Raw genomic sequence first — 27,611 nt, 5'->3', positions numbered from 1 at the left:
ACTCTTAGTTTACTTCCATATCTTGGCTATTTTAAATAATGCTTCAATAAACATAGGGATGCACATATCTTTTTAAATTAGTGTTTTCATTTTCTTTGGGTAAATAGTGGAATTATTGGATCATGTGGTATTTTCATTCTTAATTTTTTAAGAAACTTTCATTTTTAAAGGATAAATTTTCTGGATAGAGAATTGGTTCACAATTCTTTTATTTCAACACTTTAAACATGTCATCCCTGTGAGTTCTGGCTTTCATAGTTTCAGGGTAGAAAGTAGCTTTTAATCTTATTGAGAAATGCTTGTACTTGATGAGTCTCTTCTCTTTTGCTATTTTCAAAGTTCCCTATTTTGTCTTTGGTTTTCAATAGTTTGATCAGAATGGCATGATTTTCCAAGTTTATCCAGTTGGAATGTGCTGAGCTTTTTGAATGTATAAATTAATGTTTTTCATCAGATTTTGGAAGTTTTGGTCATTATCTCTTTTTCTTTTTTTTAAGATTAAAAAAAAAAAAAACACTATTTGAGAGAATGAGAACACAAGCGGGAGGAGGGTAGAGGGAGAAGCTTAGCAGGGAGTCTGATGCAGGCCTCAATCCCAGAACCCTGGGATCCTGACCTGAGCTGAAGGCAAATGCTTAACCAACTGAGTCACACTGGTGGCTTAGTTATTATTTCTTTAAATATTCTTTCTATGCTTTTCTCTCTCTTCTCCTTCTGGAACACCCATTATTCACATATTGATATGCTTGATGGTGTCACATATATCTTTGGGACTGTTCAATTCTCTTTATACTTTCTTATTTCTATTTCTCAGATTGGATAATCTCGACTGACCTATCTTTAAATTTGATTTATATTCTCTATTTAGTAAGACTTCATTTTCATACTTCCTTTTAGTTCTCTAGACAAAGTCTTCTTTGGTTCCTTGAACACATTTAAAATAGCATATTTAAATTCTTTTCTCGAGGCACCTGGGTGGCTCAGTGGTTGAGCATCTGCCTTTGGCTCCCTGTGATCCCAGTATCCCGGGATTGAGTCCTGGAGGGGGTTTTCTGTAGGAAGCCTGCTACTCCTTCTGCCTGTGTCTCTGCCTGTCTCTCTGTGTCTCCCATGAATAAATGAATGAAATCTTAAAAATAAATACATAAATTCCTGTCTCCAGGAAATCTAATGTCTGTTAGAACATTCCTCAGGAACAGTTTTTATTAATTGCTCCCCTCTGCATCCCACGGTGGATGGGTCCAACTTCCTTGTTCCTTTGCCTGTTTCATAATCTGTTGTTCAAAGCTGGATATTTTAAACAAGATAATGTGGTAAATCTAGAAATTTGATTTTCTCTCCTCCTCAGGATTTGTTGTTATTGCTGGTTATTGGGTAACTTTTCTGAACTGTATCTGTAAAATCTGTATTCTTTGTCATGTGGGGCCTTTGAAGTCTGCTCAGGTGGGTTGGTGGGCAATTAATGCCTCGACAAAGATTTCCTTAAACAACTAGAACCAGAAAATCTCCCAGTCTTTGTCGAGGGGCTCAGTGTTCATTTGGGGGCTGCCTTCAACACTCAATCAGGCAGGTAAAAACTGTTGTTCGTTCATGTGGAGCCTCAAACTCAGCCAGAATTGAGAACATTTTCAGTTCTTTCCTGAGCATACACATAATCTGAAGCATGTGCACAGTCCTACACATGTGGTCTTCTAGATCCAGGAATATATTAGAACTTTTCAAAATTCTTATGGATATCTCATTTCTCAGCTTTTCTTTTAAACTGTTTAGGTTAACCTATTTCCCCCCCAACTGTTACACATAACTGCAGGCAGCCTCAGAAATTAAATAATTATCTCTTCCTGTTTTTGACAAATATTCCCTAGGAAAAGTCTTTTCCTACTGAGTGAGCTCAAAATGAGATAAAATAAAGACAATGTTGCAAGTAGAATCTTCCAGGAAGTCATCAGAAATGTCAAAAAATAACAGTTCCCTGAGAATGAACTTTCAAGGAATTCCATTTCACCTCCTTTCTGCCCCCTCTTGTGACAGGCAGCAGTGTTGGTTTTGCCATGACTGCAAGCTATTAGTTTTCAATATGAAGTTGAATGGGGTGGGAGGAGTGAGATACCACGAGTTAAAATGTCAAAAAGTTTGCTGATCTTACCAAGACTCAGTCATTTTCTTGGTCAATAAAGGCCCCCCAGATTACTGCAATCCTTTGGCTAATTTCCAGAGTTCTGAAAAAATTAATTCTGACCATTTATTTTTAACCAGTTTCTCCACTGCTCTTATAAAAGAGGAGAGGATTTTCAGAGGTCCTTATTCAACCTTATTTGCTAACAACACCTACCCTACTATATTAAAGGGTATTAACAGAGATCCTAATTTCTCATTGTAATTTAAAAGTTTTGAGAAAGATGGTCAAAACCTTGATAAGGGTTCCCATAATAATTTTTGTAAATAACAATGTTCTACTGGAAAAAGATACCTAGGCTTTGATCAGTAAATATAGCTTCATAGGTGCAGCTCTAGCAAGTGGAAGCTCAAGTAACCATCAAGAAAGGAAAGCTTTGTAGAGATTTGGTGAGGATACTTTTAGGGGACAAATTGGAAGTTGATTTTTGCCAAAAAAGAGGAATTAAACTTGCAATATATGTCACTGGTTGTATTTTATGTTAATGATATATTTCCATATATCTCTGTTTTGTCACTTCAGAGACTGTTGAGTATATTTTTAAAAAATAAAAAGCAATTATTTAAGTTCTTTATGGACATTGACATACTACTTTAGAAGTACAATTTGCTCTTTTAGAAGATAGCCCTTTTGACTAAGCCTTTTTCTGAGCCAGAAAATGTGCCATTTTTGCCAAGTACAACAAAAATGTATTCTGATTTTTGGTAGTGAATTACATTATAGATTGGTAACTTGTGTAATGTTTGAGTTGCAGTGAAGTTCCAACTTTCTGGATTACTTCCTGGAAAGACCATTATGAAGCATGAATACTAAATGCCTTCTCTTTAGACATAAGAAATTTCCTGGAAAGAAGTGTTACAAAGAAGAAATACATTTTTCTGATAATCAGAGTCCCCTCAACCCACCCCACCCAACAGCAAATTTACATAAGTGTCTCTAAACCGTGTCCAGGAAAAGTTGTGGTTACATCTGTAAAACCACTGTTAAAATTACATAGCCAGACTGAAATTTTAGGCATGAATTTTAATTCTGTGAACTTTATTACTAAATAGGAATAATATTGCTGCAGGGAGGAGGCGTGTAAGAAATGTGATAGTAAAGCTTAGAGACTGAACATTCTCTACTACTCTACATACACTCAAATTAGAACCCTGATAACTTGCTGAACGCTGTTCTAAGTACTTTTACATATAAAACTGTTCTAAAAACTTTTATGTACATGTATATATTATTCATAGGTGTGTATGTGTATATATGTGTATATATAATGAATTGAATTCACATTTACATATGAGAAAATGAGGAACTTTGCCCAAGGCCAAACAGTGGGTAAGTGGTTTCATTGAATCCATGCTAGCATTATCTAATATAATATAAAATATAATGTGAAGCTACATTCATGTTCATTCATTTAAGTTCATTTACACAGCTGTTCTAAGAGGCTCAGTTCTTGGGCACATGCCCATTTCATAAAGTTCCTCCTGAGTGGACATCCTGAGAGTGAGAGAACGCCCAGGATGGAAATTCCAGTCTTCTATAACCTAATCTCAGAAATGACATAGACCATCACCTCCGCTGTATTCTTTTGATCGCCCAGACAAATGCTGGCATGCTCTAGGAGGGGACTGCACAAGGGTGTGACTGACAGGAGGCAGGAATTCTTGGCGGCTATCTTGGAGGCTACCTGACACAGACATTTAAATATATAAATGAATCTATAAAAAGCAAAACAAGACAACACAGAGAGAGCGAGAGAGATGTGAAATTAATTTTAATAACACATTTTATTATAAATATATATCTCAAATATTATCCTTTTAATGTGTAATCATGAAAAAAAAGAGATATTTTGCATTCTTCTCATACCAAGTCTTTTAAATCCAGATGTGGTTTCCACTCCTAGGTCCATCTCGATTGGGGCTATGCTAACTTCAAGTAGCCACATCTCAAATGCTCAGTCCAGCGTCTCCAGCAGTGGTGTTGCGTGGGAGAGCACCAATACAGATGGGAACAGTACGGCTGCAGAGCCTGTGCTCCGAAGCACTTCATGCTTAATCATAGAAAAGGAGTGAAATGATCTTTTTGTCAACCAACATCAGTGTTAGATGAAGATCCACACATTTCTTGGATATGTGGCATCCTTCCTAATTTTCCTGTTATATGCAGTAACCATTGTAATATTAAAATGATCTAAGTCGATCCTTCTAAAATAACATGAAATAGAAATTTATAGATGACTGTTAGTAAATATAAAATTTCCTTCGTATGTTTAATGGATTTCAGTCATGGTTTAAAGATAAGCTTCAGGTGGTGCTTCCTACTTAAAAGAATCTCTATCAGATAAACGGATAAATGGATTTTACCTGTCCAGGCTGCATTCCTAAGCAGCCACAAAGCTGCCACGTTGAGTTCCCACACCTCCAGAAACGTGGTCAGGGACGAGTACAGCAGGTTGATTGCCATGGCCCAGCAGACAGCATCATCTTCGTGTCTTACTGTCCCCTTAGCCCCATGTCTCACAGGGCGATGATAGAGTAGGGCAGGTGGGTGCTAAATGCACAGCAGAGAAATGCTACGTGTGGGAAGTCCCAAATGTGTGAGGGGCTGCTGGCCAACCTGCCCATCTTGCCTTCTAGAAAACATCATTTTTATTATCCTGGAATGTAAGAAACTCTCCTTTAGGGAGAAGGAAGAAGACTTTGCTATCCTCGAATGTCTCTCAGGAGACAGATATTCTCTACCATTTTTATACTGGTCAGGAAACCAAACAAGCTTCTGAAGATGTTGACATGCCATGGAGAATTAGCTCCCAAAGGATCTCTGTCTTTTCTGAACAGTAAGATTCTTTTCAGAATCATTTTAAATATAAATGTGAAAAATACGGAAAAGTGCTTAGAATAATCAGTGGCAAAACTTGGATTAATAATATAATTATTTCTTCAAGAAATCAATTAGGATCAAATGCCTGGAATTTATAAAACTTGCTCCTTTATGCCTTATGAAAAATACTTAATACATTCACTTTTTTAAAATGGATTTTCCCATTGTTTCGTTTGGGAAACTACATACTTAATTGCTAGACAACATATAATGTCACATTCACTGGTCATTCATTTTGTGTTTTATGTACCATTGAAATGACTAAATCTTTCAGGTTTGGCCATTTTATGACTGTAGGTATTTTTTATCTGACTAAAATATCAGTTTCTAAAAGGACCTGATAGGAAAAATTGTCATGCGAAAAATCTTTAAAATGTATTTAATAGACTTATGGCTGAATAACTTTTTTAATCTTTTTTGTTTGTTTATTTGAAGGACTTTTGTTAAAAGAAGCAAGATATAGGGCATAAATTGCTCCTATTTTTCCATCTGGATGTTATAATGGCATATGATTCAGAGAAGCCCTAAATAGGGCTTCTTGCCTTTTGGATAATTTGCTATTCCGAGAATCATGGGGTATTCTTCCAAATTTTCTGGGTCAACTTCTCTTAAGGCATCTCTTCCCACTGTGCTCACTTAAGCAAAATAAATTGAACTATGTCTATTATACAAAATATTTTTGTAACAAAAAGGAATATTCTGGATAAACTGTGCAAGAAGACTTGAAGTAATCTAAGTGCACAAGAAATTCAGACTTTCACATTAATTTCCAATTCCTGGAGGAGGAGGCGTTATTTTTCTTCTGTTCTTTAGCATGGGGTCAAATTATTTCTCTAAGGCCTTGTGCTCTTTGGATTAACTAAAATGTATATTATCTGGAAGAAGACAAATAGAGAGTTTGAGGTTAATATGTTCTTTTCACTCACCTATGGACATTTTAGCATCACACCTGAATTCTATCAGGAAGATGATTTTAAAATAGGCTTTTCTACAACTGGCACTGTTCTATAAGTTTTCATTGTATTACTATTTTATGTACATCTTCTAAAAATCTGTCTCCTCACATTTCGCTCTTACCACCCACTTGTCTATGTGCGTAATTCCTCCCTCGGTCTTTGCAGTGCCATCTCAGCTATATTGCCAGACAGGTACTCTCACCAGAAGAATCTGGTGGTCCTTAAACTGTTTACCCAGGTCTTCAGTTCCTTGACTCTTAACTGAACAGTGATAAAGCACAGGACCAGGTTTATACAAATACTACATGTTAGCGATTTAGAGGTTCTGCCCTTGGAACGAAAACTTTTTTACAAAATAGACTTTATTTGGAAAAACAGCTTTAGGTTCACAGCAAAGTTGAAGAGAAAGCACACAGATTTCCCATGTGCCCGCTTCCCTCACAGAGACGTAGCATCCCCATTATCAACACCCCAAACCAGGGCCGCACACTCGTTACAATCGACACACCTAACCTGACACATCCACGAACACCCAGAGTTCATGGTTGACGTTATGGTTCACTCTTGGGGTTGCACATCCTATGGGTTTAGACACTTGTATGATGATATATACCCATTATATCCATCATTACAGAAGTAGCTCAGAGTATTGTCACTGCCCTGGTTACTCTCTGTGCTTCTCATGTTCATCCTTCCTCCCTGACAACCCCTGGCAACCACTCATCAAAAGATCAGTTTCCACAGTTTTGTTTTTTTCCAAAATGTCAGACAGTCGGGATCCTGGAGTATGTAGACGTTTACAGATTGGCTTCTTAAACTCAGTATTACACGTTCAAGTTTCCCCCATGTCTTCTCATGGCTTACTAGCCCGTTTCTTTGTCAAGCTGAATGACATCCCCTTGTCCAGATGTACCACAGTTTATTCATCCATTCACCTACTGCAGGGCTCCCTGATTCCTTTTAAGTTTTGACAATTGAACAAAACCGCTGTAAACATCCATGTGCAAGTTTTTTGTGTGGACATAAGGAACACAACTTTTTAAAGTTACAAAATGCATTGATTTTTCTTTTCAATTTTACAAACACCACATATATCTTGAAGAACGTTAGAAAGTGGAAGGAAATGCAGGGAAGTGAATTAAAGCTCCCTATCATGTCATCATCAGAGCTCTCTAGCATTACTATTTGGTACACTTCCTTCCTTTGTTTTCCAGTACATTGTGCACAAGCATGCATATAGACATATGTTCCAACGTAATGGGAAATGGGCCTGTTTCAGGGGACTTGTCCGTGTCATTCAGTATTCTTTAGAATGTAGTTTTTATTTTCTGTGTAATAGTTTTTCATATGTACATACTGTAATTAGTAAATCCAACCCAAACATGTTCACTTATGCAATTTATGCTATTATGAGCAGCCTTTTAACTGAAGTTTTGTCTGTAGGTCTGCTTATTATAATAATTTCATATATATGAAATTATGACTTCAGAAATAAAAATGTTTTTAAAGGGTTTGATGTGTATTGCCAAATCACATTCCATAAGCACTCTGCCAATTTACATTCTGCCAGGACCTAATGAAAGGATCAATCTTACTGCTTATTTGAATCTACTACTTGACTATCCCTTCCCCCTTCAGGTTTTAAAAATTAATGGCTTTACTGAGCTATAATTTATATAGCATAAGATTCGGCTGTGTAAAGCATGCAATTCAGTAGATTTTAGTATCCCTATCTCAGCTTCATTTTTTATTTTTGTTTTTTAGCAACATGAGTTTAAAAACTTTTAAAATCCTAGAAAATGGAGGGCTTGACACAGGGTGTCAGAAGGTCACACTGTCAGCAGTACAAGTGAGTTTAGCAGAATGACAGTAAAAAATGTCTAGAAAACAAATATATATAAAATATGCACATAAATAAATACATATTGATATATAGAAGAATATGTAACATAGTAATAATGTCCCTATTATAACCATTTAGAATTCTTAAGGACAATCTATTTAAAATATCAAGGTAAAAGCATAGAACAACTAGGCTTAATATCTTTATAACCTAGTATAAGAAATAAGACTAACTTATGATTTACTTATTTACTTAAAAATATTATAAATCCTTATTTATTAAAAATAAAGACATTTTAAGTGCTTGAATCAGAAAACTGATTTTTTTGTATGTATATTTCAATCACACATGAATTAATTTGTGAGATTAACACATGGAAACAGAATTCCCATATTATAATCATATTATTGTTTTGTTTTTTATTTTATTTTATTTTTTTTGTTGTTTTTTTGTTTTGTTTTGTTTTTTAAAATAGTTTCTTGAATATTTTCACTTGTTTATTCTCCCCAAATAAACCTTAGAATTACTTTCTTAAGAGCCAACATAATTGTGGTTATAATAATTATGATTATAATATGGGAAGCCATAGTAAATTATACTAAATGTCACTTATAGAAAATCAAAAGCTGAATTGATAGCAGTAGTACTAGTTGTAGAAGCGCCAAAGCAATGCTTTGAATTCACTTCTAGTGACTCTGCACTTAAGCATTCATTTATAGCTGTGAAAGAGACCTTGGTATAGAATATTACTTTGTATTTAATGAAGTTGGTACTACACGTCTGGGGTTATTTAGTGAATATTTAGTAGTATGGTTATCAATTTAGAAAACAATAAGTGAAATTGATCATCATCTTAATACCATATAGCAAAGGAAAGTTGAAGTAGATGAAAAAGTTACCTTTTAAGTAAAACTATTTTATTTGAAAAAAGTTTCAGATCATAAATATAATGAAAAACCATAAAGGAACAGTGTATTTTATTGCATAAAATGGAACTTTATGCATATCAGAAAAGTAAAAACAGTAAAAAAAAAAAAAAGGTTAATAACAAACTGACACAATTTCCAAAAGAGTAGATATCCCTGAACGTAAAACAAAAAAATCAATTAAATAGTCTAGTATAACGCTAATTGGAAAACACGAATTGAACAAAGGATAGAAGAAACCCAGATGGCTTATAACCACATAGAAATTAGTTCGGACTTGGTGTAAATTAAAACAATAATGACAATTTTCCATGTATTTATTAACTAAGCTTTATAATTATGATAACAAAATGGAGAAAGATACTGTCAAATGATTACTCTCAAACCCAACTGAAGGGTGTATAGAATGTTACAACCTTTCTGAACCTAAATTTGATATTCTATTTGGAGAGCCATCTGCCACTCACTTGGCAAATGTTTCTTTTGTGCATGTACAGAGATAGTGATTGATGACAGAGATACACTTTTGTCTTGATCCCTGGTCTCCTGGAGCTTGTAGTCTAGCTGCAAAAGGGACTTTTCTTCAGTGGCTCCACATATTAAAATGAACTCTAAGGGAATAATCATCTTAGAATTATTTGTAATAGCAAAATAATGGAATCAATTTAAATGCCCAATAGTGCAGAAAAAGATAAGTATGATACATTCTTTACTACATATTATTACAGTCATTAGAAATTGTATTTACAAAAAATATTTTAAAATGTGAGGTTTAATCATGGTTCAATGTTTAACGAAACAAGTAGGAATCCAAATGAATTGTGTATGATATAGTTTCAATGTTGTTAAAACATTTCTGTCTCTATTGATATGTATGTCAAGAACGAAAAAAAGTACGAAGGTTTTAAAAGATTGGATGATCTCCTTAATGTGTTTTAGTGCATTCGTTTATTAATTTCCTTATTTGTAAAGTCAGGAAATATTCGTGCTCTTCATGTCTTAAAATTCTTCCAAGAATTAAATAAATGAAGTGCTCATTAAGTACATACTATAGACATTGGTCTATAGAAACTACTCTATGATTTTAATTCTCTTTATTGTTAGTCTTCTTGTTACCTTTAAAAAATTTAGGGCAGCCTGGGTGACTCAGCAGTTTAGAGCCTTCTTTCAGCCCAGGGCATGATCCTGGAGACCCGGGATCGAGTCCCACGTCGGGCTCCCTGCCTGGAGCCTGCTTCTCCCTCTGCCTGTGTCTCTGCCTCTCTCTCTCTCTCTCTCTCTCTCTCTGTGTGTCTCTCATGAATAAATAAATAAAATCTTTTAAAAAAAATAAAAAAATAAAAATTTAGAGGGGCTCCTCTGTTTCAGGAGACCGAGTATGGGGTTCTTATTTCAGCTCTGTCTTCCTTATTATGAAAGTAACTCTTCTGCCTTTTGGGGCAGTTAGTGTATTATTCTCAGTTTTTGATGGCAAGATAAGTTTTCATCTTTTTCTATCACACTCTGCGTCTCTTTGCAAAAGAAAGAGAAGTTAGGGACTTTCATGTCTAGGCTGCTAGACAGTTGATATTTAAATCCCTCTTGATCATATATAAACCATATAAAACTCTAATTCATTTATTTTCAGTGTCTAAAGTAATCAACAATAGCAAGTCCAGTCCCTCTGGTCTTTCCCCACAAGCTTCTGTCTGGGCCAATCTCTGAATAGCCTGAGGCAGTTCCACAGGCATTTCCTGCACCAGATCTCACAGTAAGGAAATTTCTCTCAGGATGTCTCAGGAACTCTTGCTGACAGGTACCAGGTCACATCTTCTGCACGGGGTTCAGCAAGCTCCCCTCCAGAGCAAGTCCAGTGGGCACAGCGCGGGACCATCCATCTCAAGAACCCATTGACAGTTTTCACATTCACGTTATTCAAGTTAATTTTCTGTTGCTTCGTAATAAGGAGTCCAAAGGATGTGCCTAGGAAGAAAATGTTGCTTTTTTTTATGCTGGGGGATTTAGAAGAAAAAAAAAATTCAGTTTTCTTTATCGTGCAAATCAAAATCTATTTAAATCCTAAGCTCTGAAATCCATTTAGAACTTATGGTTACATCAGGAAATTATATCTCTTCCTAATTTGAATTTAATGTAAACTGATTTTTAATTGTTTTGTATAACCACAAGTCACAGATATTTTTGAACACCGCGTGGTAAAAATCAGCAAATATGTCAGACAAAGCACAACATTAAAGGAAATACCACAGCATATGTTGACAGTTATAGAAGAATTGCTGCTGTTTTCACCCTTCACACCAGAATAATTTTTTCAATATTTACCTCCCATGTGCAGAGAGGGAAACATATGGGGCTTTACATAATCGTAAGCATAAACAGGTGGCTACTTAGGTACATTTAATTTGCAGGCAAGAGCAATACTGAAAAACGCAATCAGCGCCACATGGCTCCCCAACTCCTTCCACTAACATTCCATTAGCGGGATTAAGATCATTAAAATAGAGGGAGGGGATACTCCTCAGTCAGTTGGCTTCGACTACCTTTCAGGGCCATGAATAAAACACATTTTCAAAAATGCTTTGGCATTTTGCTGTTTCCTTTGTTCAAGGGAACTTCAGCAACTGTGTTTAATGCATACCTTGTGAGTAAACTACAAGCGGCACAATATTTGCATTTAGAATGTGCTTACATCTCCCTATAATCTGCTCATTATGGGCATGAAATTATGGTGGTTAAATTCTCAGCAATTTGTCAAAGCACGGGGTCAGACAGCTCTTCAAAGCAGAGGCAGTCCACCTTCAGAGGTCACCTAGGGCTCATTTCCATGTTCCAACACACTGGCAAAATCTGGAGAAATGATTGTCGCTAGGGTTTTGTTGCTCGGTCTGTGTCAGATACTCAATTATAGATTCTATATATCTTGTCTCAGCTAATTTGATCCAGATGGGAATATTTGTCCTCTTTGGCACTGGAGATACTAATCTCTCTGACCTTATAAGCATCGCACAAAGGTTTAGAATTCCAGAGTAAAAAGAAAAGAAGGAGGGAGAATAATGTTATTCGAAATATTATTATTTTGCTTTTTTGGCGCTTGCTCTGGGTACGTGTGAAGTATTGTCTAAGCAAGTTACACGTATTAACTCATTTAATCATCACAATGATTTTATGAGGTAGATGATAGAGTTTTTTCCATTATGCAGAAAAGGCAATTAATTGTGGCCCTGAGGGTGTAAGTTCTTGAGTTTACACAGTGATGAAAGGGACTGAAGCCAGAATTAAACCCAGGCTATTGAAATGAACAATTAATATTTTTAAGACCATTCCATCTTACTCTTGGGGCAGTTGGGCATTGCTCGCCTTGAAGTTCTATTGCCTTGAGTCCCCGAGACCAGAAAGAGTAGATGTGCAGCGTTCTTGTAGAACTTCCTAAAAAATCCCAGTGAGAGATGGTGCAGCACGTGCAGCCCTTGGGGGTGCTTCGCAGGCCTGAGCCCCTGAGCCTTCTGAGAGCTCAGGGGGCAGTGCCCTGCAGTCCAGGGGCCAGGCTCTGGCCAGGCTCCCCCGACGCTCTCACGTCCTCTCATCTCCTCCCACCTGCCCCTGGTCCTCACTACCTAGGCCTGAGCCAGCTCGGACCCAGCAACAGGCACAACCCATTTGTTGGGAACCTGAGAGTATTCCAGCGCCGTAGACAGGACACCAAGTTCTATTATTTGATTTCAAGACCTAACAGTATTCGTGTAAATTATTTGTTAAACAACCCAAATGTGTTAAACATTATGTGGCCACTCCTCTCAAGGAGTTTAAATGTCATTGGGAAAATATTTTGCTTGTTTGCTTTTCTGTTTTGGTTTTGTTTGTTTGTTTTTTTGTTTTGTTTTGTTCTTTAATACAAAGTTTGATGAATCAAAAGGCTTTAGGAGTTATTCTTTGTTATCTCCAGATAAAAGGACTATTAAAACACTGCTAGAAGCTTCGACAAGCTATTTGGAGCCCGTTGTGAATGTAAAGGCGTGTGGACACAGGAAGCCCGCAGTCTCACTTGATATCATCCAACATTGAACAAACGTGGTCACGATCTTTAACATGGCTCCTGCTCCCCCAAATACTCGGAAAATCACTATGCAAAATGTTCTTATCGTGAACTTTGACTTCACTTAACATTTCTTGTTTCTGCTGTTCTGGCAAGACTCTTCTGTGTTCTTCTAACAAGATGTTTGGAGTCATTCATTTGTTGATGATGTTTAATAATAATCCTATTATTGAGAAATCTGGAGGATTTTCTCATAGTTTGGACATTATCATTATATATCTCAATACTTTGCTCAAGAATTTTGAGTTTTTGCTTTGATAAGGTATTTCATGGATCCCATTTCAATCTGAATCTGAAATTGGATTGAGATGCTTGAGCTGGAATTTCTCATGGAAATACTGGATTTAAGGTATTTAAGAAAGTAGTTTTTGTAGGGTATGCTGACCTCAAAAAGTGTCTTGGACGTGTAACAAAAATGATAGAAAAGCCACAAGAAGCATGTGAAATGGGAAGTCTATTTGGACAAGTATAAAACACCAAGGCTCTTTAGGAATTTGATTGCAGAACAGAGCGCAGTTACAATTTTTAAAGAGCCAGAAGCACACACCCACAGAAATAAGTGAGACACACTTGGCATCATTGGCAGAGAGACAAGACACAAAATCAAATTATGCAGTGGTCTCATTCATCTCCAAGTCTTCTTCTTCACGTAGCACAGTTCATTAGAAATTTTTGAACTCGCATCCCAAATATCTATGCGTTTATTTAAGATTGTATGTGTGTCTTTGACATATCTTCACCTGCATTTTAAAGGCAAATTTCTTTGTAATAATAGTGGACGTGAATCCACATTGTTGGTAACTTTGAGAGGTTAAAGAAGTTTCAGGCACTTTTTATATATCATCAGACTAGAGTATCATTGTTTTACCTCCAAATCTGGTTGAAGCAAAGCTTGAGTGGGAGTAGAAATGTCAACTCCTTCATTTCTTTCTTGCTCACCCGTGTTTCTATTAGTTTTATTTTCATACATGGTTTCTTTGTAGGAAATGTTTAAAGGCATTTATCCATTTTGTGAGAATTGCTTTCTTTAAAAACGACTATAATGAATCCTGAAAACCCACTTATCTATGGCCAGGTGACCCGCAGCATGAGCTTGTGCGGGCAGCTCTGTCCACCCACTTACTGGGTGTCGCCTTGTCGCCTGCAGGCCCCCCTCAGAGGCCTCGCTTACGCCTACAGGCATCTGGCCCTCTGACACATGGGCAGATGAGACTGGTGCCAGTCAACACCTCAAATACCAGTGAAGTTCACTTTCTTATGTTGCTTGATATAAAAGGTCTGCACCCACAAGGAGGGAACCTTCTCCACCAGCTAATGAAAGTCTAGACAGTTTATGATTTACACCAATGAAAGGTTGAATGGGTCACTCTGTGATGAAGCCCTTGAACTTTAAAGACACAAGAACCTACTATGTATTTTGCGAGCTATGGCATGATAGAAGATTTATGGCATCTCTTCAAACTTTCATTTCCTTTTATCTGTGAAATGTTCATATTTTATTTTAGCTATACCTCATCCTGTAATTATGAAAATTAAATATCATACATGTACATTTCTAGCACATTCTAAGCTGCATATTTTAATTTTATTTTTTGTCCGTTTTTTCATTTTTCTTGTCATAAGTGTATTCTTCAATCCCCATCACCTGTTTCCCCCACGCTCCCCCCCCCACTTCCCCTCTGGTAACCATCAGTTTGTTCTCCATAGTTAAGAGTCTGTTTTATGATTTCTCTCTTTTTTTCCTTTGCCCATTTGTTTTGTTTCTTAAATTCTGCATATGAATGAAATAGTATGGTATCGTCTTTCTCTGACTGGCTTATTTTGCTGAGGATTATACTCTAGCTTTATCCATGTTGTTGCAAATGGCAAGATTTCACTCTTTTTAATGGCTGAATGATATTACATGATATATGTATGTATTATATATATTCTGACATATGTATATACACCACACCTTCTTTATCTATTCATCTATCAATGAATGCTCAGGCTGTTTCCATAATTTGGCTATTATAAATAAGGCTGCTATAAAGATAGGGATGCATGTATCCTTTTGAATGAATATCTTTATATTTTTGAGGTAAATACCCAGTAGTGCAATTCCTGGCTTGTAAGGAGGTAGTTCCATTTTTAACTTTTTGAGGAACCTCCATGTGGTCTTCCCCAGTGGCTGCACCAGTTTTCATTCCCACCAACAATGGGTTCCTTGCTCCACATCCTCCCAACACTTTTGCTTCTTGTGTTTTTAGTTTAGCCATTCTGACAGTGGTAAGGTGACAGCCCATTGTAGTTTTGACTTGCATTTCCCAGATGATGAGTAATATTGAGCATATTTTTATGTGTGTTTGGAACATCTGTATGTCTTCTTTGGAGAAGCATCTGTTCATGCCTTCTGCCCATTTTCAATTGGATTATTTGTTCTTAGGGTGTTGAGTTGTATACATTTTTAAATATATTTTAGGTACTAACCCTTTATCAGATATATCATTTGCAGATATCTTCTCCCTGCCTTTTAGTTATGTTGATTATTTCCTCTGCTGTGCAGGAACTTTTTATTTTGATGTAGTCCCAATAGTTTATTTTGGCTTTTATTTCCCTTGCCTCAGGATATGTAGCTAGGAACACATTGGTACAGCTGATGTCAGAGACAGTACTGTGCCTGTGTAGTTGTCAAGTCTCACTTTTAGGTCTTTAATCCATTTTGAGTTTATTTTTGTGTCTGGTGAAAGAAAGTGGTCTAGTTCCATTCTTTTACATGTGGCTGCCCAGTTCTCCCAACACCATTTGTTGAAGAGACTCTTTTCCCTGTTGTATTAATGAATGAATATTCTTCTTTTGTTGAAGATTAATTGACCATATAACTGTGGGTTTATTTCTAGATTTTCTACTCTGTTCTATTGATTTCTGCATCTGTTTTTAAGCCAGCATCCTATTGTTTTAATTGTTACTGCTTTGTAATATAACTTGAAGTCTCAAATTGTGATGCCTCCAGTTTTGTTTTTCTTTTTTTTCGAGATTGCTTTGGCTATTCAAGGTCTTTTGTGGTTCCATACAAATATTGGGATTGTTTGTTCCAGCCCTGTAAAAACTGCTGTTGGTACTTTGATAGGGATTGCATTAAATGTGTAGATTGCTTTGGGTAGTATAGACATTTTAACAATATTTGTTCTTCCAATCCATGAGCATGGCATGTGTTTCCATTTCTTTGCATCATCTTGAATTTCTTTCATTAGTGTTTTATAGTTTTTGGACTGTAGGTCTTTCACCTCTTTGGGTACCTGCTTTTCCCCTCAAATACAGTTTTGTGATCATTTTGATAATATATCTGTAAAATTTAAATAGTAAAATTTACATATCTGTATGCAATCTTTTGAAGACTTTCTCATCCCTTAGCAAAATATAGTGCTCTTTAGCCTTTCAGCAAAACACATATCCTCACCACTGTTCGGTGCATTCCCCTTTTTGCCTCGTAAATGTCTGGTTAGTGGGGACCCAAAGATTACAGTTAGTCAGTGTACATAACATAGCTATATTACTGCATACAACAACAATCTGGTGTTAATGTTTTACCCTTGGCATTCTTAAGTGGTGGCTGATTCCTCCCCGTACATCATAACTCTGCCGTGTTATGCTCTGTACAGCGAGATTTCAGTCAGGGGTACTGCCTGTGACTTTTATGCTGCCATCCACTGTGGAAAATGTGTACATATTTCATGCTTGACATTTATCACTTACCTCTCAACAGATCATTCAGCTTGACTTTAACAAAATAAATAGTGTGTTTGAATGAATAGGAGAAAAAAAACTTATGACTGTTACCGAATGTTAATTTTTAATTTATTGGATATTTCAGAGAAGAGGGAACCATAGGATTTGGAATTAGGGATGTAGCGATTAACAACGGGACAAATCCAAGCTTTTATAGAACAGAATATCTGATCATTTACACTGTGTTAGGCCATTACTTTCAGAGAATTAGTAGGCAAAGTTCACTCTAAGATTCCTTATCTCAGAGAGGGAGGGAATATCTTTGATTAGAACTGGGAAAGCAAGTTAGAGATTAGTCTATGAAAAAGACTGTGAAGATTTTCATGATGATCTTATGTCATACACATTAAAGAATACTATAGAGGTGCTAAGCTGGCTCAGTTGCTAGAACATGGAACTCTTGACCTCTGGGTCATGAGTTCAAGCCCCACATTAGGCATGGAGCCTACTTGAAAAAAAAAAAACCTTAAAAAATAAAAAGAATGGAAAGAATATTGTAATTTTAAATTGAAAAATTTAATTCTTAAAATTACTCCCTATTTGAGTGGGAACTGATGAGATAAAACAAGTAGAAAAAATGTCTGATGAGCATAAAATATGCACAGTGAACCAGGAAATTGCTCTTGTTCTTCTTACACTGGAGGCTCTGGAAAGGCTGATTCATGCAAAGGGAGAACTGGCTAATGAGACTCATGTACATAATTTGTGAACTGGAATAAACATGTTTCCCTGAGCAATCCTTGTAAGTTATATGCAGGACAGGAAGGCACCCAAGTGGGGTGGCAAGAGCATAAGGCTTGGTTGTCAAAGACCTGATTTGAGATTCTAGAGCCAAGACAATGAAAATCATGACCATTTTTATATCTTCTAGTAATAACATTGATTTTATTGTCCTTACAAGATTATTGTCAAGATAAATGATGCATGAAAAAAATCTTTCAAACTTGTAAATTTCCAAACAAATTTCAATCGTTATTACTACTGTTAATTGAAGATCATTAAGAATTGGTTAAAATTATAAACTCTCCAAAAACTTAAGATTCAGAGACAGGATCTTAAAGACTAAATTCACTCATCAGTTAATTTTCAATAGATCAATTAATTGCATTTCCTAATAATTTTTGTTTCTCAAGTGCATGCTTTTTATGAATAATTTCTCCTAATTTAAAAGTAATAATATCCTTCTTAATAGGTGACAGTCGAATCTGGACATTGAAATATATTTTATTTCTACTTCTTAGCTTACTTTATGAAAGTTACTTATTGCCTTATTTTCCAGTCACCATTATGATCACTCAGCTCCTGAAATGTGTGGCTTTCTTTTTGATAGAGCAGCAAATTATATTTTCTCCAGTGTAAAACTATTGTACTCTTTGTGAAAAGATATAGGAAAACTTGATAAAATTTAAAGCTGATCAGGCCTATGGTGCTTTAGTTTATTATGAAATTGAAGTTTCAGTATGATATCATATATATATGTGCATATATATATATATATATATGATATAAACTTGCCCTAGTTTATATAGTATCAACTGGCTGCTTATAAGGAGGGGCTCTTTGGATCAGCTGCAGTAGTAGATGAAGAAATAAGTTCATCAAAGATATTTTCCTGTATCTTCCACTTAGTATGCTAAACTGTGTACTTAATCATCTTCTAAGGGAAAATACACAGATTCATAGATTTTTCTTGCAATAGAGACATCCAACAAGACAGCTCTGAAGTGTGTGATTAACTTGAAATAACGGTGGCCCTTAGGGTTTCAGGATTTTTCTACTTCATAGCATTTTAGGTCTGTTATTACCTTAGGTGAACCCAATTCCCCAAGAAAGAAGATACTGAATTAATTCTTCTGTGACTTATGTCATCAATATATCTAGAATAGAAATAAAACTATGTACCATTTATGAGATTCTAGGTAGCTAACTATTTTTGTTAACTTTCCACAAACATTGGTGAATTTTTTATGCCCTGATAATGATTGGCAAAAAATCTTCATGAACAAATGAGATAAAACATATGTATGCACATGCGCAAGCACACGTACACACAGATTCATTTACTGTGCAGAGTTCCAGAATATTCTTTTATTGGATTTTCCCTGATGCAAGATCTAATAAAACAAGAAATTCCTTCAAAGTCAATGTTTCTTTGCCTTACACTGGCTTCAGGCACACCACACAGTGAGTGAACACTAGTCAATTTCTGAAGCTTTTCAGGACAGGTTGCACATGCTACCTTACTTCTTGCCAGGATTGCATGACACGTACTTACTCAGGATGTTTCTGTCAAAAAATAACTCAAATCCTTTTTTGTTTGAACAAAGATCAGCTACAATAGTAATGGATCATAAACCTTTGTGCAGCGACCCAGAATAGACATGAGACATTATAATCTGGTTAATAATGATTTGATATATAGATGAATTTAATTGGAATATATTTGTTGAGTAAAGTAATAAATTATTTCTCAAGCTATATCCAATTGTAGTAAGATTGTCTCATTGTCTAATGAGTATCTAGCAAGATTATCTTCTTAGTTTATGCTAGTATATAATATAATCAGTCATTTACTTTTGTGTTAAAAAAGCAATTACCTAATTTTTTCTTTGTTCTTATTTTCTCTGGAATTTATTAAAAACTTTTCAATAAATTCATTTCTGAAAATGCTACAAGGCAGATGTGCCCATAAAATAAAAGTAATTTAAAGAGAATTAAACACAGAAGCCTAAAAAGCTATATCTTAAATAGTAAAAAATTGGGGATCCCTGGGTGGCGCGGCGGTTTGGCGCCTGCCTTTGGCCCAGGGCGCGATCCTGGAGACCCGGGATCGAGTCCCACGTCGGGCTCCCGGTGCATGGAGCCTGCTTCTCCCTCTGCCTGTGTCTCTGCCTCTCTCTCTCTCACTGTGTGCCTATCATAAATTAAAAAAAAATTTAAAAAAATTAATTGTATTAGTGATTATCCAATAGTATTAGAGGAAAAATTTTCCAATAGTGAAAATTGGCAAAATTAGAGAAGCAATGAGAAGAATGATATATAACCAAAAATATTCAATCCAGAACAACTACCTAACCTGGCCTTTTCCTAGGAGAGTTATATGGAGCACCAATATATTATGGTATGGCATGCTGTAATTTATCAATGGATGTTTTCCCAAGAATTTTATTATAATCAAATTTGCAAAATCCTGCACATTATATTCTCTTCTTGTGAGCAGTGCTGCATCTAAATTTTCTGAGAAGTATTTAATTGGAAATATGTAGGTATTTCTTATTATGGTAAAATACACATAGCATAAAATTTACCATTTAAAAATGTACAATTTGGCATCATTAATTATATTCACAATGTTGTATAACCATCACTACCGTCTCCTTCAAGGTAGATAACTTTGTGCTTGCCAATTTGACCATGAAACAGTTTTCTTCCAGAATATCTTCCAGAATATGTCCAGAAAATATAGTTATAGAAATACTGATCTAATCCAATCCTCTTAATTTAAAAATTAAAGATAGAAAGTGTGATTTTGAGAGATTAAATGCCCTCCTCAAGATGACACAGCTAGTCGGGATACAGCAGGTCAGGATCTCGTTCTTATTTCCCACTTCAAGAACAGGGGCTTTTCTATTTCTAGGTATTTTCCCCTTGTTTCCATCTGATGATCCAGTAATTTACAAATGATACATTACCATGGTAACCAGAGGAATTCAGGATTAAAACAAATATATTTCTTTTTAAAAGCTACATTGTACTGGTTTTGTAACTCACAACTCTTTAATTTACATAATTCTTCTGTTCTTAGGTCTTTTTAAGATTGTGGCTGATAAAACTCCATACCTCACTATGGAAGAAATAACACGGACCATTCATATTGGATCAAGTAGACTAGGGCATCCTTGTTTCTATCATCAGAAGGACCTAAAGCTAGAGAATCTCACTATAAAGCAGGGTGAGCAAATCATGCTCAACTCGATTGAAGAGATCAGTGGAGAAATCATGGTGAACTGTGGAGTGGTAAGGAGTCACCAAAATCACTCGTTTACTTTGCCTTTGTCACAAGAAGGAGAATTTTATGAGTGTGAAGATGAACATATTTATACCTTAAAGGAGATTGTTGAATGGAAGATACCCAAGAACAGAACACGGACTGTGAAGCTTACAGGTTTTTCAAATAAGTGGGACTTAACAAATCCATTCCCTAAAGGCTTTTATGGTGCTCTGATTCTCAAGCCTGTTTATGAAATTCAAGGTGTGATGAAATGTAAGTATCCACTGAGAATGTTGTTCTACGAGGGTGAGCACTGTGGGATTTGGGAAAGAGGAAGGCTTTAGAGTTTGAAGAATGCGACCCTGTCCCTGACTTGTCCTTTAAGCCCACTGAGAGTAAGATTCTGATCTATAAATAAGTAAACCATGTATTTGGCACAAGGATAAAATTGAATAATGCGTATAAATACGTACTGTAAATTGTGAGGTGCTATCCAAATGCAAGTTGCGGTAATTGGCAGGTGCAGACAGGTTAACCTACCAAGTCATTTCTATCACTGCTGGTTAAACATGGTCAGAAAAGAGCTACTTTTAAAGATAGAGCCTATTTGGTTAGAAAGAGTCTTTCTTGTATGGAGGTGGTCAACAAAGTGATAAAGATACATAGTTTCCTAATATGTCCCTTACTGCTATTTTTGTGATAGCTTCCCACCCCCACCCCCCCTGCCGGCTACTCATCATTGGTCATAGATCTTATTAGCTGGAAGTCCCTCTGACTTACAGGAAATGATGTGACAAATTAATTGACACATAAGTGTGTTTTAATATGTAACCTATATAGGATTGTGTGCATTTAAAAATAGGAATAGCCAGAGAGAGCACTGTTACCCTAAAGGAATTAATATTTTGAGTTTTCAAGATTATGGCACATCAATGGGCAACCATGGAGCAAAGAGTTCTGCATTTGCAGTCAAAAGTCCTGGATTCTAACTCTCAGTCAATAACTTAATGGGTGGTGACTTTGAGCCATTTAAACTGTGTCTTTGCAAAAGGGATGATGACAGCTCTTTACCTACCTTTTAGGGTTGTTTTGAGAATGAAATAAGATTGTATTAAGATACTAAATATAATACACTGGAGGAAAAAAAGCAGTATGCAAAAATGTTTGGTCAGAGGGTATCTCTTGGCTCTCTCAAAAAAAATTTTTTTTGGCTCTCTCAAATTCTATTTATCTCTGCTCCCATAGATACTGTTGGTCACTTACATAAATATGAAAAAAAGTCTGATGTGAACCTTTGTGTAGGTTTTAGAACTACATGTTAAATTTTGTTACATGTAAGTAATTTAACCAGAAATTAATTAATTTATCTGAATTAAAGTTACAGGTAAGGAATTCCTCAGTGATTATATTTTAATACTTACTGCAAAAAATTGAGGCCACGGCAGGATCATTTTTTAATATGGCAAAAAAACAGAAGTTGCAGCAAATTTTAGACCTCACGTTAGTGTTTTGTTAGCTATCCCAAAATGTGTAATTGAAATTGATAATTGAATTTTCCTCAATTTTCGTAAATAATGGATATCGCATTTTCTCATCTTAAAATTTGTTAATTTTTAAAAATCATTGTCATCTCCTATTATGTAGCTGCAAATGTAGAGCAACCCAGAACCTAAGCATGCGAACAAGGTGGTTGCTGCATTTAAGGAATTTAGATTAGGGATCAACAAGGCTTCTCTGAAGAAATGACATTTAAACTAAGACCTGGAGGATGAACAGAAGATTATCAGGTAAAGAAAGAGAGCACAACATTGCAGGAAGTGATAGCAGTTTTCAGGAAGGCAAGTAAGCAAGATATTGGAGCTCCAGCGTAGCTGGTATGAGAAAAGAGAGGACAGGTTGAGACAAATATCAAAACATGCAACGGGGTAGTGGAATCAGTCATGGAGAGACTGAAATATATGTTAAGGGGTTAATACTTGTCAAAAGAGGAAATTAATACAGGATTTCAGTCGAAGGGACAGGGTCAAAGGAGTGTAAGGAGGCCATTGGGTTTATGGCAGGTTATTGGGGATTAATACAACAGTGATATCAGCAGGACTCTTGCTCCTAATGGGTATTTAAGAAGTACAACCAGCAAGATTTGGAAGTCTATGGGAAGGAAGAAAAAAGCCAACCTGATCCCAGGCTTCTGGCTTGATCTAGTTGGATGATGATACGGTTTACTAAATATAAACATTGCCAGATGAACACGACATATTAACACAGTTGCTTAGAGGAATTTATATGTGATTTCATGCTAACCAAGGTCCCAGAAGAAAGTCTTTGGTTGAAATAAAGTCCTTTCCAAAATTCTTTAGTTCAATTTCCATTCTTTAATGCTATTAACATTGAATTTATTTTGGATCTTTAATTTCTTAGGGATTATTTTAAACATTAGTTCTTTTTGTACAGCAACTTCAGGACAGATGCTGTATAGCATTGCTTTGCATGTGTACTGACTGAACAATATTCCCTGGAAATAGAGGATGGGTGTCCAACACAAACAGTCCAATTTTAAAAATTATGGTTGTAGGCGGTTTTCTTCTAAATATAAATGTAGGCTGTTTTGTTTTTTTTTTAAATCAATTGTGGTCTTGTTTTAGTTTTTTCTTTCTTATGGTAAAGATTCAAACTTGCCTTGAAGTCACATATTGTTTGCTAAGTTACTTTCCAATGGCCTTGAGTGTCAGGCATAGTTGAGAACCCTCTTGTCTCAAGACCTTCCTTTCTAAAGGGACAAGAAAAAGAATAGGTCTGAGCCAGGGATAGACTATTTTAGAGAAACCTTAGGGGTGGATGCAAGATGAAAAGGATTGAGAACTATAAAAAGCTTTGAAAAATTGATTTGCTGAAAAGAGAACATAGTAAGTAAATAGAGAAAAGAAGGAATATACCATATTCTAGTCCTGGTGTTAGTTTTTTAGTATGTTATTGATGTGAAAATTTAGGCATCATAAAAAAGTAGCAAGACATGTTTAAATGAAGTGTTAGTTCCTGGAAACTCTTGGTCATAATCCCCATTACAGGCCTGAAGCCCTTCTGACTCTCACTGTATGTTTCACGATGTGTAAAACATTCTATCTCTTTGGAAAATAGATATAAATAACTGCGCAAGACCTTTAACTACTAGTCTCATCTAAGTCATAGCAGGATCTGTTGGTGCCTTTCATGGGAAGATACCATTCATATTAGTGTGGCAAATGGAATGCATAATATTTACAAATGAAAAACTGAGTCAGCTATTTAAAGCTGCTTCTGAAAATCAGAAGTCTAGCTGGTTGAAACTTAATAATCGTATTATGTTTTGATGCACAGATTGATAATCATTTCTCCCCTGATGAAAATGTTAAGACTTGAAAATCTGCATTTCATTTCAAGTAAAACCCTCAATGCCTTCCAAAATTTAAGGGTCCCATTTTTGCTTAGATACATGACGTATCTTACCCAAGCAGAACGGTGGTATCAGAAGAGCAGTTTCTGAATATTGTATGATAAGTGATAAATCAATAGCAAACCCCCCCCCAAACACTGATCTTTCAGTATTCTGACACTTCTTCTTTCTTTCATTTTATTTAAAAAAGTAATCTCTATTTTTATCAAAGTCAAAAAGTCAAATAGTGGTAATAAGATTTATAGAAAAGTGATTAGTACATCTTATGTCCCTGGCCATTCCCAAATTTTCCCACATTCTGCTACTTTGAAGTAACTGCTTTAAATATTTTGTCCCTGCTTTTTGTATTGGCATTTAAATTTCCAAGTAATATAAAGATATTGCTATTTTTCAAGACATTGACTTTTTACAGGATTAGGAGGACGTTAATCCCCTTCATGGAGGTACCACTCTCCTGACCACATCAAATTCTAATCACTCCCCAAAGGCCCCACCTCTTAATACCATTAAACTGGGGAGTAAGGTTTCACTATGTGAATACTTGGGGGATGAAAGCATTTAATCTATATTAGTGTTTTCTTGGGACTTCCATTCAAAACCATCTGGGTGGGTCTGCTCTTTCACCGTGATGGCATTTTTTAGTATGGAAACTCAGATATTTCACTTCTGAGATAATTTCTTTGATAATTTCAACTATTTTTTCCCTCTTTTCTCTTTCTGTAACTTCTAATCTTGTGTTGGAGCTCCCATACTGATCTAGGACTATTTTCTTTCCTATTTTACATCTTTCTTGTCTTTGGTTTACCTTCAGGGAAAATTCCTCAACTGCATTTCCAACCGTTTTAATGAATTTTTAATTTTAGCTATCATATTTTTAATTTCCAAGAGTTATATCTTACATCATGTTTTAAATGTTACTCAGTTCTTGTTTTCAGAATGCAATATCTTATCTCCCTGAGAATCTTGTACAATTTCTTAAAGTTTTCTGTATTCCTTGCATTTTATCTGCCTCTTTTTGGGCTTTCGAAAAAAAAGTTTGGGGTGTCTGGGTGGCTCAGGCGGTTAAGTGTTCCACTCTTGATTTCTGCTTAGGTCATGACCTCCGAGTCATGACATTGAACCCTGAGTCAGGTTCCATCCTGGCTCCATAGAACCTGCTTAAGATTCTCTCTCTCTCTCTCTCTCTCTCTCTCTCTCTCTCAAAAAAAAAATTTTTTTTTTGGTCTGTTACTGTCATTAACTGTTTTCCTAAAATGCCTGATGATTTTTTACCAGTTGTTCATATTTATAGGTGACACACTTTTTTTTTTTTAATTTAAAAGTGAGGTGCTATTTACATACAAGCTCTTTGTTTCTGAAATTTCGGCTTCCCTGTGCCAGCTCTGACACAGAGCATCCCCCCACTCAGGATCCTGAGCCTCTCTTCTAGGACTTGTTCAGTTTCAGTGGAGAAGAGTCTCTCTGAGAGCTTGTGGGGTAGTAGCTTAGGGTTTCACCATTCCCCCACAGGGTTAGACTTCCTGGTTTTCAGTCCCTTGTTTCTCCTCTGCCCACCCCCTCCTAGATTCCAGATTCCGGGACTCTGTATCTACAGTTTCCTTCAAAGAGGGGTGGGGGGCGGGGTGACCACTTGTCTTCCCCAGAAGAGAGTTGGAGGCATGTGGTTAAGCCCTCTCCAGAATCCGGGCAACTCCTAGCTTCTCATCCACAGTCAGAGGGGCCTTAGGCCTTCAATTTATGGGTCTTTTGGAGGTCCCATGGGGCAAAAAAGGCTGACTTTTCACTGAACTGTGGCTCCATAGGCACAAAAGCTTTCCTTTTTCTCTTCTGCCAAATTTCTGACCATCCTTTCATCTGAACTCTATCTTCATTCAGTGTGAGAATTACAGATGTCCATTATAGATTCATTGAATCTCATTCTCTTTCTTCTTTCTCTGTCTCTCTCTTTTTTTTTTTAATTTTTAATTTTTTATTTTTTTTGCCTTCATGGTAAATTTGAGGGAACAAAGTGTTGGAAAGCCACATACTTCAACTATAAACCTCACTACTTACTTAAACTAATCCCAGCCTAGAGCTTTTCCTGGACCTAATCTTCAAAGAACTGGTTGCTAATATTGCTAAAAGGTAAGTATAATTTAAGGACCCCTAGGTGGCTCAGTGGTTGAATGCCTGCCTTTGGCTCAGGCCGTGACCCCGGGGTCCTGGGATCGAGTCCCACCTCGGGCTCCCTACAGGGAGCCTGCTTCTCTCTCTGCCTGTGTCTCTGCCCCCTCTCTGTGTCTTTCATGAATAAATAAATAAAGTCTTTTTAAAAAACCCAAATATAATTTATAAACAATATTTTTAACAAAACATGATCTTCAATAATTTATATGAGAGTCAGTCTCTGATGCATTTATTTTTATCTTCTCAATGCATGAGATAAAGTAAGTGTTCAATATTGAACAAATCAAATACATGAATTAATGAATGAAGCAACTAAAATACTTGTTTCTGTGTATATATACTACATAGTACAAAGTTCCTTTTTCACTCACCATATCGAGATTTGATTTATTATGATAACATATTTACAAATTTAATAGCTAAGGAGAATGAATATTCACTTCATTGAAGTGAATGAATATATGAATGAATATATCACTTCAAAGTTGATATCATTTATGTTTGTATAATAGGTTCAATTTTTATTAGTGATGCTTCTCCTAATGTGCCTAGGAAAATATTGTGACTTAATATGATATTTAGAACCAGTGAACACTTTAACCTGCTTCCATTTCATTTTCTTCCTTTAGGCAAGTAATTCTATTGCTAATAGAAATATCAAACAGCAAACAGTATAAGGTACAGTTTAGATATGTATTTATTTATTCTTATACTACCGACTATACATATTTATTTTTATACTACCAACTGTAAATATTTTACCAGTCAAGTTTCTCCAGGGAAACGGAAGATATTTATAATATTATATATAATTATATTGTATATTAAAGAAAAAAAATGTACTACTTATTTACTTACTTAATTAATTAATTTTAGGGACTTGGCTCATGTAATTATGGGGGCTAATAAGTTCAACATCCATAGGACAGATTGACAGGCTATATATAAGGCTATACAGAAGCTGATGCTGTAGTTTGAGGCAGCATTTTTTCTTCTCTGGGAAACGCCAGTTTTTGCTTTTAAAGCCTTCCACTGATTAGATGAATCTTACCTACACTATGGAGGATAACATCCTTTACCCAAAGTCAACTGATTTAGAAGTTAACCACATATGCAAAATACTTTCACAGAAACACCTAGAATTGTGTTTGATTAAATAACTGGGTATTAGAGCCCAGTGAAGTTGATACATAAAAATAACCATCATGAAAATCAATGAAGAACACTCGGTAACATGCATCATCCAGTATAAGAAAACGGCTAGTCATTTTTTATAAATTATATAAAAATATAAGAAAAAGTATTACAAATAAACCCATATTAAATGTAAGTATATCTATTTTAAATGACTCTTGATTTCTCAGTGAAGGTCATGATGACATTTT

The 27,611-nt window shown here is 35.8% G+C and overlaps 1 protein-coding gene across 2 annotated transcripts in view; it reads left to right on the top strand.

The window, feature by feature from the left end:
* The window catches only part of THEMIS (thymocyte selection associated), a 182,751-nt gene that overhangs the window by 53,642 nt on the left and 101,498 nt on the right, over positions 1–27,611 (top strand). For both annotated transcript variants that reach the window (XM_038526750.1, XM_038526751.1), the window contains exon 3: positions 20,445–20,903. In XM_038526750.1, coding sequence (XP_038382678.1) covers positions 20,445–20,903 — 459 coding nt within the window. The remainder of the gene's footprint in view (positions 1–20,444; positions 20,904–27,611) is intronic.

This window comes from Canis lupus, chromosome 1 (assembly GCF_011100685.1).
Source record: "Canis lupus familiaris isolate Mischka breed German Shepherd chromosome 1, alternate assembly UU_Cfam_GSD_1.0, whole genome shotgun sequence".
Taxonomy (NCBI): domain Eukaryota; kingdom Metazoa; phylum Chordata; class Mammalia; order Carnivora; family Canidae; genus Canis; species Canis lupus.
The sequence above is the reverse complement of the archived record's forward strand: the minus strand, read 5'-3'. Positions and strand labels throughout refer to the sequence as shown.